General features: G+C 36.1%; 1 protein-coding gene across 2 annotated transcripts; it reads left to right on the top strand.

Moving 5' to 3' along the window:
* The first annotated feature begins 3,656 nt into the window (after window positions 1–3,656).
* LOC109094037 (circularly permutated Ras protein 1-like) lies at window positions 3,657–14,893 on the top strand. 2 transcript variants are annotated; one of them, XM_042727070.1, is made up of 20 exons: window positions 3,657–3,894; window positions 4,563–4,646; window positions 5,050–5,142; window positions 6,644–6,736; window positions 6,922–7,008; window positions 7,094–7,191; window positions 7,278–7,478; window positions 7,568–7,618; window positions 7,713–7,802; window positions 8,952–9,103; window positions 10,042–10,123; window positions 10,353–10,477; window positions 10,728–10,812; window positions 11,909–12,015; window positions 12,558–12,667; window positions 12,771–12,882; window positions 13,139–13,279; window positions 13,363–13,456; window positions 14,271–14,321; window positions 14,490–14,893. In XM_042727070.1, the coding sequence occupies exons 2-20, from the start codon at window positions 4,565–4,567 to the stop codon at window positions 14,583–14,585; spliced, it is 1,950 nt and encodes a 649-aa protein (XP_042583004.1). In that variant the 5' UTR covers window positions 3,657–3,894; window positions 4,563–4,564; the 3' UTR covers window positions 14,586–14,893. The 2 variants fall into 2 exon arrangements, with proteins under 2 accessions (XP_042583004.1, XP_042583005.1); XM_042727071.1 differs by lacking the exon at window positions 3,657–3,894 and adding an exon at window positions 4,387–4,465.
* The last annotated feature ends 325 nt before the right edge of the window (window positions 14,894–15,218 follow it).

Below are 15,218 nucleotides of genomic sequence, written 5' to 3'. Positions count from 1 at the left end.
AAATAGTATTGAAAATGACTAAAATGATTGTAGAGAGTTCGTGGGTGGAAAGGAAGAGGACGAGGGGTCGGCTTGACTGCTGACGATATGTTTATTTGTCAAAATAAACTTGTACAACTCACGGTGTCTGTCACACCAACATAAACACGCAATCGTAATCACTTCCAGGTTCCTTCTTCCAGGTCGCGTTCGTTCGTCAGCAGTCCTTCTCTCTCTCACCTACTCCTGTTTCTCCTGGTGTTATATATTCTCTCCACGCCAATTACTGAAACAAGACACAGGTGTTGATTATTTCCATCCAAACCACTCACTCACCGTTTGTCTCCTGATTCTCTCTCCCGCTGCCGACTTCGCTAAACCACGCCCCCCCCCTGCCACAATGATATAGAATTTAGCATGGATAGTGTGCACATTGGGACGCAGGCTATGTTAATAGCCAAATTGACCAATCGGTTAGCCCCTGCCCTCAAACGCAGACTAGCCAATGGCAGTTGAGTATCAGCTGCACTGGGATCGGAACTCGGACATCTGTAGGTTTCAGCGCCATAGAGAAACATTAGAAGATCCGAAGCTCGCATCGTTCATGGTTTTCAAAAATGGAAAACCAGTGTGCCTGGGGTACTTGTAACACTGATTCTAGGTATCCTGAGAGGATGGGCAATGCAATTAATTTTATTCTATTTCCTAAACCCAAACAAACTAGAGCAAAATGTCCGTAAGCATTCACCCCCAAACCCAATGAAGACAAAAACATTCATTTTTTGGTTGTCATACTCTCGTTAAGCTACAATTATCATCTGCTTAAGCAGAACATTAATGTCACCTTGTGCCTTCAGCAAGGTATCTCTGGCTAAAACTAGCTAACGTTAATCCCACTGAATCTCTGACCATTGCCGCTTACTCCCGCTACATTCAACATTATTTTGTGTATTTTGTGTAATGAAATGTGTTTATGCGGTATAAGGTTCAAAAAACACATTATTTTCCACATACTGTACATTTCTCCTATATGCCCCACTTTTCTGAAACGCAATGATTTTTAGAAAAAAGCTCATCATTCTGGAAAGCGTGGTGTGCTCTGATTGGCCAGCTATCCAGTGCGTTGTAACTGATTGGCTGAATACCTCAAGTGTGTGACGGAAATGTTACACCCCTCATCATACTGTAATGCGTGTCTTGGTCAGAACACCGGCATGACAAAACAAAAACAATAAAACCCATTACAAATGAGGCAGTTGTTGCATCCAGTGGGGACATAATTACTGATTATAATGACTTAAACTGTGTTTTTTAGCATTGCATTGCATATCGTGCTGCGTAAACATAAAACCATGTCTGCATTTGTGATCTGAGAAACGACAAACAACAAGCGCTACTCTACACTGCTCAAAACTAACATTTGAATCATGAGTGATAAATTCTTTACATATGTAAAAGTACTTACAGGCTGTGAGTCAAAACAGCCGGCATTGTGGTCTTCTCTCCCAGGATCAGGAAACGGTCCTCCATAAGATGTTCTGCACACATCTGAATATTTGAGTTGAACTGTTCTGGAGCAGTGTTGTAAACTTTTGGAGGACCAAACAAAGTATTTTCGCTTTCACAACGAAACAGCGTCTCCACAACATGGTGCTGGCGGCAACAGCGAGAATCAAAGTTATGCCTTCTTTCTTTGTGTGAACGTTTGAATGGTGTTATGCAAATCTTCCCACATCGTGACGTAGACATGTGGGGGCATGTTTAAATGAGACGCTTCGGGGGGCGTGGACGAGTCTAAACTTTTATGAAGACTCTCTTTGGGTTTGAGACTTTAGTCTTTGCAACTTTAGGGCTCTTATCTATTCACGAAGGATGAGGTGTATTTAAATATTTTTGAATGAGTGTCCACGCTGTTTACTTTCAATTTCACGATCACACCACTCGGTGTAAAAGGAGCACATCTTACAAGATCAGATATTTGTCAGTGAGTTCAGGATATGTTGAGCAACAAATTCTCCAGCATGCTCTTGTCAGACATCTCTCCTTATTCTCGACCTGTAATCAGTCAAGTCCGACTCCTGCAGCTCTTGTTGGATGCAGGGTTGCCAAGTCTGTGTTTTTTTAACAGAATTTGGCAACTTTTAACTTGTTGCCATGAGTTGATTTTCCCAAGTGGGTTAAAGGTTTGAAATATTGCATAAATTACATTTGACTGAAATGCTTATATTGAAACATTTTGCATTCTACCTTTGATAAAACTTTCATGGACTTCTACATTAACTTTCCCTCCTGGTGGAATGACCTGCCCAGCTCAATCCAAGCAGCTGAGTCCTTAATCATTTTCAAGAAACAGTTGAAAACACAATCTCTTTCATCTTCACTTGACCCTCTAACTCTAATAACTCTCTATTATAATGCTACATCTAATTTTACCTCCTTGTTTTTTTGTTTGTTTGTTTTTTTTTTTATAAAAAAAACTTGACCCTCTAACATTTGCACTCTCTATTCTATTTCTATTCGAATTACTTGTTTTATTTATAAGAACCTCTAACACTAGCATTATCTATTCTTTCACTTATTTTCTTTTTATTTATTATAAATAATGATCTTCTAACACTTGCATTATCTTTTCTTTTTCTGTTCTCTTGACTTGTTTTATTTAAAAATGACCCTTTAACACTAGCATTCCCTATACTTTTTCTATTCTTTCTACTTGTCTGCTTTTATTTATTATAAACGTGCTACTGTCCTCTTTTTGTAAAACTAAAATATGGTCACCCTACCCACATAGAAGCAATGGCTCAATTAATTGTGTGATTTTGGTCCAAGAAACCATTTTATAACAGTCATAATTTTTGCATTGGAGTTTGTGCCACTAGTTAAGCAGAATTTACACTCTTTTTTTAGCTTCAATGCTGGAAATACTGAATAATTAATCAACCAACCAACCAGTGTTAAAATGAGAGAGCTTTGTTATTACATGTAATTTAAATTTGTTAATATAAATAAGGTTTAAATGGAAAAGGAGCATTATTAAAAGTCAATTCAACACTGGTAAACATGTTTTAACATCTAATTTTAAATGCAAATGAGTTGTAAAATGAATTGATGTGACATAAAAACTGTTAAAAAATAAAAATAAATAAACATTTTAATCTGTGGTGACATCATTTTGAATAATCAGATGTTAAAGGGATGGTTCCCTCAAAAATTAAAAATCTGTCATCAATTACTTACCCTCATGTCATTCTATACCTAACTTACTTTCTAATGTTAGTTTTTGTTACCATTGACTTCCACTGTATGGACAAACACCCTTTCTCATTTCTCAAAATATTTATTTTAGTAAATAATGTCAAAATTAACATAATGATAAAGCATATATTTTATGTTTTTCCTGCATGTTAAGGATAACATTCCCAGAATACTCGCACCCGCATGTTTATACATGTCTACAGAAGAAACTTGACAATCCAGTTTTGAGCCTAGGGGAATATTTATCGGGATGACGTGAGTTTGATGACTTACTATTTATATTACACCCAGTGTGAAAGCCTTGCCCTGCTGCTAATGATTAAATGACTGAATTATCTCTCTACGTAAAGATAAACTGGCATCTGAATCAAAGTCCATGTTATATGCGTAAAAGCATAAAAGGAAGAACTAAAACAAGTGTATTTAAATCTACATTGAGTCACACAATCAAGCAGGACATCTTGTTTCGTTTCTCTCTCTCGCTCTTATTCTTTACCCTTTTTTCTTCTAGTCATGCAAACCCACAGTTTCCTGACTTCCTGTGTCTTCGCGCACACAGTCAAACATGCACAGTAGGTGTGTGAAGGGTAGGACCGTAATGTTGTTGGCTTTCTATGCAAGCTGAATGACAGACGCTTTATTTTGAGCTACCATCACCAGGTAGGTACATCTCAAACATTTTAGAGTTCATCAGAGATGTTGCCCTCGTGATTGATAGGCTGTTTCTATTATACTGTATATTACCATGTATCTTGTATCAGTAAAGTCAACCCCTCATTCATTTTGTCTTGTAGTTTCAATGAGTACTACCATGCTAACATTGTATTATTTTATACATCTTATAAAAATGATAACACAAGGGTGTGTTGGTTGTTGGTTTTTGCTAACTTTAATAGAAAAGGAAAGGAAAGAACAGAGAAGAAAAGATCAAACTGCAGTGATTGATGACGGCAAAGGCACATACTAGCATTGTTTTAATGATTAATCACGTCATTTTCTGGATTAAGATCATTTTAGAAGGAAATCAAACTGTGCCACAGTGTTTACCGCATGTGGAACTGTTTCCAGCAAGTGAGATCAAAGTAAAAGTAAACCATTTTAGCAGGAAATGAAAGCCTAAACTGCACAGAAAAACAAAGCATTATCTGCCGTTTTCGGTGTACACAACTCAACCAGGAAAGTGTGAAGAGAAACAGGCTGAAGTTATTTTTAAAGTGCCTGGGCATCACAGGTTTCTATTTTAATTTGACTGTAAAGAACAGAACTTGATGAAGGTACAATTTCGGACTGTTTTTACCGAGACTTTCTCTTTTTCTTATCACCCACAGAGATGGAGTTTGCTTGCAGTCATGTTGTGTGTAACTGGAGGTCTGAGAGCTTGACGGAAGATGAAGCTAAAGTCTCAAATCAAGGTCAGTTGTAGGCTGTAAATGCATTAATGAGAATGGAGAACTGTTGGTTATTAACATCTAATAATACAGCACAGATAATACTGATGAAACATGTAAAGAGACAGAATTAGTGAATGAAGAGTAATATGTATTAAGCAGTGAAAGCTCAGCAACAACGTTTTGAGACAACGGTTCAGTTACACATGCCTGGTTTCCCAAGCTATGTCAGATTTAATGTCAGTGCATTGTCAGGTTATATTTAGCAGTTTTGTCAATTGTTTTGTACTTTATAGACAATTTACTGTTAAAGCTTCCCATTGTGAGAACTTGCCCCATGTTGTGTTTTCGGGTGTTTTTATACTATTTGGCACAAATAGTCAGTGTGTAACTCCATCTATCCTTCATGCCTGCTCATGTTTTGTAGGTTCTGCCTCCACTCTTCCCTGCGGTCTGTCCAGAGCCCAGTCTGTCTCCGATCATCCTTACGACAACCGCGTTACCTTTGTTCAGAAACCAGGTGACTAGATGACACTTTGTTTTTCACCTTAGTGTTGCTTTATGAACATTGTTCAGAATAAGTGGCGTGTATTCTCTCCGTACATGTGAGAAATAGTTATTTCTCTAATGCTGTTTTTGTGGCGATTGTTTTGTTACTAGTTCTGATAAAGAACGACAGAATTGATTTGTTTGATTGAAGCTTTATTTGATTGACTCTAAATGTTGAGTGGAACAACTCTTTTTGTTCAAAAGACATGCCTATACTCTTGAAAAGAATATGCTGGTTGGAAAAAATAAGATCACATCCTTTTTGTGGGTGTGAAAAGTTGATGACATAGAAACTTCATATATGCAAATGAATTTTTGATTAGACAAAATGATGTAAATGGTCATTATTTTACAGAAATGTTTATATAATTTGTGTAGGCTGCAGTGCGAGACTGTACAAACATTGCGATTTATTTTTATTTATCTTTTCATTATTTGTACTCTCTGGTTTGATTATTAGCGTGATACAAGTTGTGTTCGGCAGTGGTTAGAACTAGTGGTTTGTGAAATGGGTGACTTGACAGACTTCCACACCCGACGAATCACGAAAGCTCCTTTAGCAGGAACGTCTGTAACCTTAAAACCCTATTGTTTGGTGTTTTAAGAACAGCATTCTTTTTGATTACGTATGCATACACAAAATATGGCAAGACTTTGAAAAGATCAGTGAAAAAGAATAGCTGACGAAAACCAAAAGGGAACGATAAGGACTGTCAAACACTAAGAAGGATGTCCAAACAACACAGAACTACTGCAGCAAAAGACCTTGAAGACCCTGTTTCCACAAAATCTGACCACAGAGATCTACACAAAGCCAACATTCATGAAAGAGCTGCAACTGCTAAAACTTAAATCACAGACATCAATGCTAAAATGTAAAAAAAAAAAAAAAAAAAAAGATGGTGCCATGACCATAAAACCTGGAAGATAAAACCTCAACTGATTTGAATGCAATCAAACCGCTGCGGACAGTTTTAAAGTGAAGAGTGAGAAGCTGAATCTAAATCTTTGTAAATGGAAGCCTCTTATGCTCACCAAGGTTGCATTTATTTGATGATATTGTAATATTGTGAAATTTAAAGTAACTGTTTTCTATTTTAGTGTATTTTAAACATTTTCCTGTGATGCAAAGCTGAATTTTCAACTGCAATTACCCCAGGCTTTAGTGTAACACAATCCTTCAGAAATCATTCTTAACTGCTCATTTAGTGCTTAATAAGCATTTGTTTTAATTATCAATGTTAAAAACAGCACTTAATAAGAACAGGTATCTTTAGTAAAATTGTACTAAATTAAACTAAACTAAACTAAACTTTGCTCTCACTTTCGATTAATTTAATGCATCCTTGCTGAATGAAAGTGTTATGTATCTTTTTAAAAAGATGACAAACCTTTGAACATTTTTTATTTGTATAAGAAACCAAGTTATTATTTTTGATTCTTTATTTATTTCATTTAATTTTTTTTTACAGCTCCATCGATGGCTCCACCACCTGTACCGCCCCGTAACTTACAAAGGAGAGAAACTCTCTGCAGCGCACTCCCACCACCATTACCACCAAGAGGTGAGAAGTCATTCACACCCCCGCATAAAATGCACAGAAGTAATGCATAAATTAGTCTCAGTCTCAGACGTCACGCCCACGGACTGCTGGCTGAACGTCTGATGCAAATGGAACACAAAAGTGGAAACACTTCAGGAGCTGTGTTCCAACATTTATGTATTATTTTCTTTCACCCTCTTTCTTAGGTCTGGAGAATAACGGAGAGACTCGACTTAAGGCTAATGTAAATGTAGTGTCGCTAAAAGTGGGAAGCCTCGTGGATATTGGCAAAGGTGTGCTAAACTTCTAAACAGTAATTTTTGAAAGCATAAACTTCCTAAATGTTACATCTGTTCGGCTTACTTACTATCTCCTTAGCATCTGCTATACAGAGCAGCCAGAAACCAGTGCGTTGTGGGAAATGCAATGCCATCATGTCCTCAGCAAGCAGTCCTGGGACACACCAGAAAACAATAGTAAGTTATACCAGCAGGTGCAAAACCACTGTGACACTATATAACACCTACTTTTGTTCAAAGCATTTCCTGTTTTTTTTTTCTAGATATGGAGCTGTGAGTTTTGTGGGAAGGAGAACGTTTACCCCCAGACTACACTGAAGGGAGGCCGGTTTCCTTTGCGCAATCCTCCAGGCAGGGATATACTTTACTTGGACGATGATGAGGACACAGATTATGAGAATCTAGACGACTTGCTTATTGTCCTGTGCGTGGACATTTCCGGAAGTATGAGCGTCACTTCTGAGGTGCCGATCACTTTCATTACAGACATCCAGAGCTGTTGTTTTGTTTTTAACACCCTCACTTGTTCACATTAAATATATTTTCATCTCAGATCTCTCCCGGTAACAGCACACGATCACCCACGTATATTTCTCGACTGCAGGTGAGAGGTGACTTTTGACTTTAAATAAAGTGGTTTTTGCTTGTTTAAACAGGCACAATAAATGTGAAGTTATACTCCCATTTTTTGGATGCAGGGAGTCCAGGAAGCTATTCAGATGGTGCTGTCCTCCCTGCAGAAAACCTCACCTCACCGAAGAGTGGCACTGGTGACGTTTAACAATGAGGTAAAGATACTTATGGGGAAAAAGGAGTGAGCAAGAAAAGCAGAACGAGAGGAGATGCTGTAATGGCATCAAGTACATTAAGGCCTTTTTTAACTTGATGTGCACAAACCGTTTATTATTACCAGTTCTGATAAAAACGACTATAAACATTTTCCTCTATATTTTTTGTATACTTGTTTGGAAAATTTGCCACGCTATGCTTATATTATAGTGTAATAAAGACATTTTTAAACTGGGGTCTGGGGAAAATGTGAGAGGAAAAATATTTGTTATTTTTATATATTATGTAAAAAATATTATGTATATACTATTATAGATGCAATTTTACTGGAAACATATTTATTGTGAACAGCACTATGCATTCACATTAAAATTGATTTAAAAATGTTTCTCTCATGTTTATATACCGCACAATATTATTCCAAAGTTAGGTAGGAAAAAAATAACTTAATACAAAGAATTTTGAATATTTGCTTTCCCTTTTGTGCAATTTATATATTTTTAACTTCCAAAATGTTGTCTTTACATGCTTTTTCTCACTTGTTGTAAATGTCTTTAAACATGAAAATATAGTGTTGCTTTTATATCATATGAAGGGTAGCTTCAGAAAGTTTGAATACACCCGGTACAATACATTTTGGATAGGTTAGTGACTAAACAACACTAAAAACTGGTGTTGGTCATTTGATACATGCCAGTCAGATGGTCTCTTCCTGTCTAAGTGGGTTATTTTTTGTCAGAATAAGCAGCTCTGTGGTCCAGAGTTTATGCTGGTAGATTCTGGCGACACGGAGCCAGACTGAATGTTCCCTGTAAATCATACCATGTAAGAATCACATAAATGAGGAAGAACTACATACTTGTGAAGCCAAAATTCATCAGACCTATAAAAATGTGATGACTGAGCATTTCCCATTCTTGTTTTGGTTTTGAAAAGCATGTGGCTTCTGGTTTGTGGAAACCAAAATCCACTGTGAAGGAACTAAGAAGCATGTGAAACTACTAAGTTTAGCAAATCAAAAGCCATTTCAGAGAACTAGATACAGAGGTAAAGAATAGCAGCATAGCTCTCATAGTTCTTTTATAGTACTAAAACTTAAATAGATTACAGTTCAGAAAAGCATAACCAGTCATGTTTATGGTTTTTAGGTGACAGTATATGGTGATGGCACAAAGGTTCCTCTCACTCTGAGAGACTGGGCACTGGTGGACTATGACTATCTGAAGAAGGAGGGAGAAAACTACAGCACCCCTCACTGCATTGCAGAGACTATCCAACCTCTCACCCAGAAAATCAAAGAGTAAGTGGCACATTCTCAGGCTTTTATTGTATGTATAAATATCAAAGGTCACGTCACCCTGTCAGTATTTTTTCTGTGTTTGCGTATGTGTGTGTGAGCAGGCAGTATTTTGTAGGTTTGCTTCTTTCTGCTAGGCTGTCTGATTTTGTGTTTTGTGCCTCTGTCAGTTGATAAACTGTCTGAATTGTTGTTTAAAGATCCACAGCTTTATGAAACCACTATATCCTGTTAGATATGTTAGAAATAAACCAAGGTTAGACTCAAAAAGACAGTGAGTTCAAAACCCACAAATATGAATAGGTAGGCTATTCATGTCCATTTGAAGGCAGCATAAATATAGATATCATAGGCTGTAAGCAGATTTATTGCTTTACATCATTATTTTAAACAAATCACAGGAAAACCATTTCTATAAAGAAGTGCCTGATTCTGTAGAAAACCATATACCAGTGCTATAAAAGAACCCAGAAATAATACACCCATGTGAAGAACCTATAAAATAACGCCAAGAACTTTTCCATAGTGAGACTAAAATTTCCTATAGTGGTATTCTGTTAACCAAGAACAATTTCAATAAATTTAGTAAGGACTTCTGTGCTATGCTTGGTAAAATTCTATATTGTATCTAAAATAAAAATGCTGTAGTTTTGCTTTTAACAGTGTTGTTAAATATTACCTTTAACTTAGAAGGCAGATGAAGGCATGAGTCATCTAAATGTCCTATATCTATCTATCTATCTATCTATCTATCTATCTATATATATATATATATATATATATATATATATATATATATATGCTAAATGACTAAATGTAAATATATATATTTGTAATATTTCTACTGATATAGAACAAAGCGAGAAAGAAAAGCAACAATTTTCAGTGTTAAGTCAGCATGTCAGTACTCTGTGTGATAAATTAAGGTTTCTTCTTCTCAGACTCAGAGAGCATGGAGCCACAGCACTAGGACCCGCTGCCCTCATCTCTGTCGCCATGGCATCTCAGTTCACAGGGTCAAAAGTCTGTACCATAATTATGTGTTCTGACATATATACCTGTTTTGTTATGATAAATATGTGCTGCAATGATAAAACCACTACTCACTGAGTTAAGCCATAGTCTAGAAGAGGACACTTATCATATAATATATTGCATATTTATACAAATATTTGCTTTAACTACTAATGCATACTGATGCTATACATTACGTGAATATATTTGTGTAATTTGTAATATTTTTTTTTTTCAGGTTATAATTTGCACAGATGGGCAGGCCAACATAGGCCTAGGCCAATTAGATCAAGAGTCTTCCCATTGCCCTGCCCCCTCACCTTATTTTTACAACCAGTTAGCCCATTATGCTGCTGAAAAAGGGTGAGCCGACTGATTTTAGATTTAGGAAGTAATGCAGTATTTTTAGAGAGAGTAGTTAGTACAGTAATCTAATGACACTGTTGAAGATGTAATTACAAGTTAATAATTGATTGTTTTTTTATAGTAGCTTGCCACACTGGGTTTAGCGAACAACAATGAATGTAGGCCAGTGTTTCTAATGAAATCATGCTATGTCAAGTGTTATCGTGGTCATTAAGTCGGAGATTTCTGTTGCTGTGGTTATTGACAGTGTGATAGTGTCCGTGATGACCTTTGAAGGAGAGGACTGTCGTTTGGCAGAGGTTGGGAGGTTGGCTGATCACACAGGAGGCAGAGTGAGTTACTGCTGCAGCTCATCTGCAGTCTACCTTTTTGTCTAGCAGTTTGAGTCATATTGCAATTATCAGATAAGATGGTATTATTTTTGAGAAACCTAGAGGTACATGAGGATTGCAGCAACAATCCATTTCTCCTGAGGGTGTTGTCTTTCTCTAATTCGGTTACGGCTCACACACTTGTAGCTCATTGTAAACTATGTGAAAAATGCCCACATATTCAGCATGAACCCTTCGCTCTACATATTCTGCTCACAGCAACTGTCTGTCACTACATCTGTTATATCACAGACTTCAAGCACATCTTGAATCTTGTGTGTAAAACACCTCTGTAGAAGCTTAATCTGTTTTAATGGTTTTAAGACATGTAGCTTGAAGCCTATTTCAGAGAAACTGATACTTATCACCAGTGACACCCACACATACAAGGAAGGACTATTTTGTGTTCAGTATTTCCCCTTCGACTGCATTTGAATGTGAAAAGGAGTTTTTGCTTTGAAACAATGATAATAGGAAACTGGTGCATAAGTTTGCAAAACATCAGTCACTTTAGTGCCATTCATCTCTGTAGTGTGCACCACAAGTTTATTAGTTTGTACCTAGTTTAAATAATAAGCACTGCTGTTCAAACATTTCGGGTTAGGAAGGGTTTTTTTTTATTATTATTTATTTTTTTTTTTTTATTGATACTTTTATTTGTAATCATACAAAATATTTTTATTTTAAATAAATTCTGTTTGTATCACAGTTTACACAATATCATTAAACGGCACAACTGTTATGAACAATGATAATAGTGAGAAATATTTCTTGAGCAAATCGGCATGCTAGAATGATATCTGAAGGATCACGTGACACTGAAAATTCAGCTTTGCATCATAAAAATATCTTTTAAATTGTAATAATATTTCACAATATTATTGTCTTTATTATATTTTTGATCAAAGAAATGCAGCTTTGGTGAGCATAAAAGACTTCTTTCAACAACACAAACATTTTTGAAAGGTGGTGTTTCTCTTTGAGAACTGCGATATTACATATAAGCCAAGATCTTAAATTTGAAAAACTAATTATGTATTTTTCATCCACTTTTCAGATAAATATTGTAAATATTGGTACAGTTGCCACAGAGATTCAGAGCGCTATAGCTGACAATGTCCTAGCAACTAGCGTCATGGCAACACTGCTGGCACCGGATGGCATGTAAGTATCCATTACTAACCTTCACTCACACAAACACACATAAATACATGCAAACACAAATGTGACCCTGGACCACAAAACCAGTCATAAGGGTACATTTTTTGAAATTGAGATTTAATGAATAAGCTTTCCACTGATGTGTGGTTTGTTATGATGGGACAATATTTGGCCGAGATACAGCTATTTGAAAATCTGGAATCTGAGGGTGCAAAAAAATCTAAATTTTGAGAAAATCGGCTTTAAAGTTATCCAAATGAAGTTCTTAACAATACATATTACTAATCATAAGTTTTAATATATTTACAGCAGGAAATTTACAAAATATCTTCATGGAACATGATCTTTTCTTAATGTCCTAATGATTTTTGGCATAAAAGAAAAATCTATAATTCTGACCCATACAATGTATTTTTGGATATTGCTACAAATATAGCCCAGGCGACCTAAGACTGTTTTTTTTGGTCTAGGGTCACAAATATGCACTATACACTCATTGCATAACACCTGTCTCTGTTTTTCTCTGTCTTCTCTGGTTGATGCAGGTACTTCCCCTATGAGGAGGATAATCATAGGTTAGTACGAGAGATTGGCAATGTAACAGATGGTGTTGAGATCACCTTCCAGTTTGCAGTCAGACCAGAAAAAGTTGAAAGTAAGCACAAAATAAAATATACAGTGCAATCAAAAAACAATAATAAATGAGCATTTTCATATGGAACACAAAATGTAGAATTTTTTTAATCTGTGTTTTTTAGGTTTCCAACAACGGGACCGGGTCCCTTTTCAGCTGCAGCTGAGTTTCAAGACTCGAGATTTGCAGAAAGTGACGAGAGTCATCACTCAACAGAAACGTGTCACCACAAGCAGGCAAACCACTAAAAATTCTACACAATAACAGCAAACACCCTGCAGATCTATGACTGACTCATCTCACTTTATATCAGCTGTTTCACATGCAAAATATCTGCAAAAATTAAATATAAATATACATATAAATACAGTTATATATTATATATATATATATATATATATATATATATATATATATATATATATATATATATATATATATATATATATATATATCAACCTTCCATCTCTGTGTTTTGTCCTGTGTGTATAGTTGGGTGTGGGCAGGCAGTTTAAATATGTCCGTGTTGGGCGTTCACTGTGCCCAGCTGTGTGCCAGGCTGACTATGGAGGGCCGGGTACAGGAAGCACAGAGACAACTCAGAGCTCAGCAGGACCTTCTCAAAGACATCAGGTATGGCAAACCTCTCCAGATGGCTCTTTGCTACATCATATGTGTAAGTATGAAATATATCTCTCTAAATGTTTATCTCACAGTCAACAGAAGCCGAGCCCTAAAGAAGAGAGTATCTATGGGAACTGGATAAGCACCATGAGTATGATCTGTGAAGACCTCACCACTGTCAACCAGGTGTGCATACACCCTCAACCTTCCAAATAATAGTATAAATAAATCATTTGATTTCATTTTTGAATTTTATGAAATTCCAGCATCATTACTGCAGTCTTCGGTGTCACATGATCCTTCAGAAATCATTCTGATATGCTGATTTGCTGCTCAAAACATTTCTTATTATTATAAATGTTGCGAATAGCTGTCCTGCTTAATATTTTTGTGTACTGTGATACATTTTTCAGGATTCTTTCATGAATGGAAAAATTAACAGCATTTATATGATATAGTCTTTTTTGTAACATTATACATGTCTTTACTGTCACCTCTATATATTGTGACACTGAAGACTTTATTAATGGCTGCTGAGAATTTGGCTTTGCTATTAGAGAAAAAAATTACACTTAAACAGTTGTTTTAAATTACTTTAAATTATTTCACAATATTACTTCTTTACTGTATTTTGATTAAATAAATGCAGCCTTGGTTAGTTTAAAGTAATTTTTTTATTGTTATTATTATTCCAAATGGTATATAATCATTAATATTATAAAGTGAGTAAAACATTATGCAATATTTAACTAATCAGTAGGTTGTGCTATCCAAATATGTATACATATCAAGCATTGTTATTGTTTACTTAATTCAGCATACCACACTCTGGATAGACACGCTCTCACATGCTTGTAGGTATGTGTCAGTGATTGAGTTTAACACTCAACATGTTTTGAAATCTGCTCAGCTCCAAAAGTGCCCCAAGCCATATTAGCATTATAGATGAATCATTGTGACTAAATGATAAAGCCCTTGTGCACACTTTTACTCCACACAGAACACAACAGATACTGACAACACACAAGCATCCCGAACACCTTCCACTGCGGTGAGTTAAAGATCTCCCACACTTTATATATAGCAGAAAACTTGGGATTTCAAATCTAATTTAAACTCGGATGTAAACACACAAACTTGTTAGGATTTTGAAAAACAGTTGAATAAGAAACAATGCTTAGATGTCATGGATCACCACATCAAATATTTTCTCCTCCAGAGTCTCTCAGATGCGGCGGCCAAGGTGGTCTACCAAATGAAGAGAGCGAAGAGCGTGAGCGGAAAGCGACAGAGAGTTGCCATGATGGAGAACTGAGCTCAGATATCACCAAGACTCATGAGCGGTCATTTAAATGTGAAACCAGTCATATAGGCTGCTATATCAATCTCAAACTATGGACAATGAATACTGCTTGGAATATATGCAATATAAAATATATGCAAACTATGTGTCGATAACCTAGAATCCAGCTGGTTAGTTCCTTGTCATGCCATCACTGCTGTATTTATCTTTGGCTGACATTTTTGCGTGAGTAACTTGAATGTATGTCAGATTACCAGCTTAGATACTAGGGACTGTATTAATAAATATAATGCAATCAAATAAAACATGTTTTATAGAAATCACAGACTGATTCATCTTACTCTTTCTACTTACACCACATTAAAATCTTCAAATCATTTTATAATGTATGCCGATTTAAAGGATAAAGACTGGTAAAAGTGTGTCAACAGAACCAGCTTTAGTGATGTACGTGACACAAATGCCCTGATCATTCGCACTCTGTGTTCTTTCTTATCTCTCTCTCTCTGTTTTTCCCCTAATGTTAATGGCAGATGTAGAGTAGCATTTGACTTTTGAAATACTTCTCTTGAAATGAGGCGATTCTATCTGTCTCTCTGCAGACGGTATGTACCTAGAAACCTGTCGCCATCTGGTTCTCCCTTA

Source organism: Cyprinus carpio, chromosome B7 (assembly GCF_018340385.1).
Source record: "Cyprinus carpio isolate SPL01 chromosome B7, ASM1834038v1, whole genome shotgun sequence".
In the NCBI taxonomy this organism is placed as follows: Eukaryota; Metazoa; Chordata; class Actinopteri; order Cypriniformes; family Cyprinidae; genus Cyprinus; species Cyprinus carpio.
Note: the sequence above shows the minus strand (reverse complement) of the source record. Positions and strands in the feature narration are given on the sequence as shown.

Coding starts and splice junctions, on each gene's coding strand:
- LOC109094037 (XM_042727070.1), top strand. CDS start 4,565: ATGGAGTTTGCTTGCAGTCATGTTGTGTGTAACTGGAGGTCTGAGAGC. Junction 12,883..13,138: donor AAACGTGTCACCACAAGCAG/GCAAACCACTAA, acceptor CTGTGTGTATAG/TTGGGTGTGGGCAGGCAGTT. Junction 14,322..14,489: donor CCCGAACACCTTCCACTGCG/GTGAGTTAAAGA, acceptor TTTCTCCTCCAG/AGTCTCTCAGATGCGGCGGC.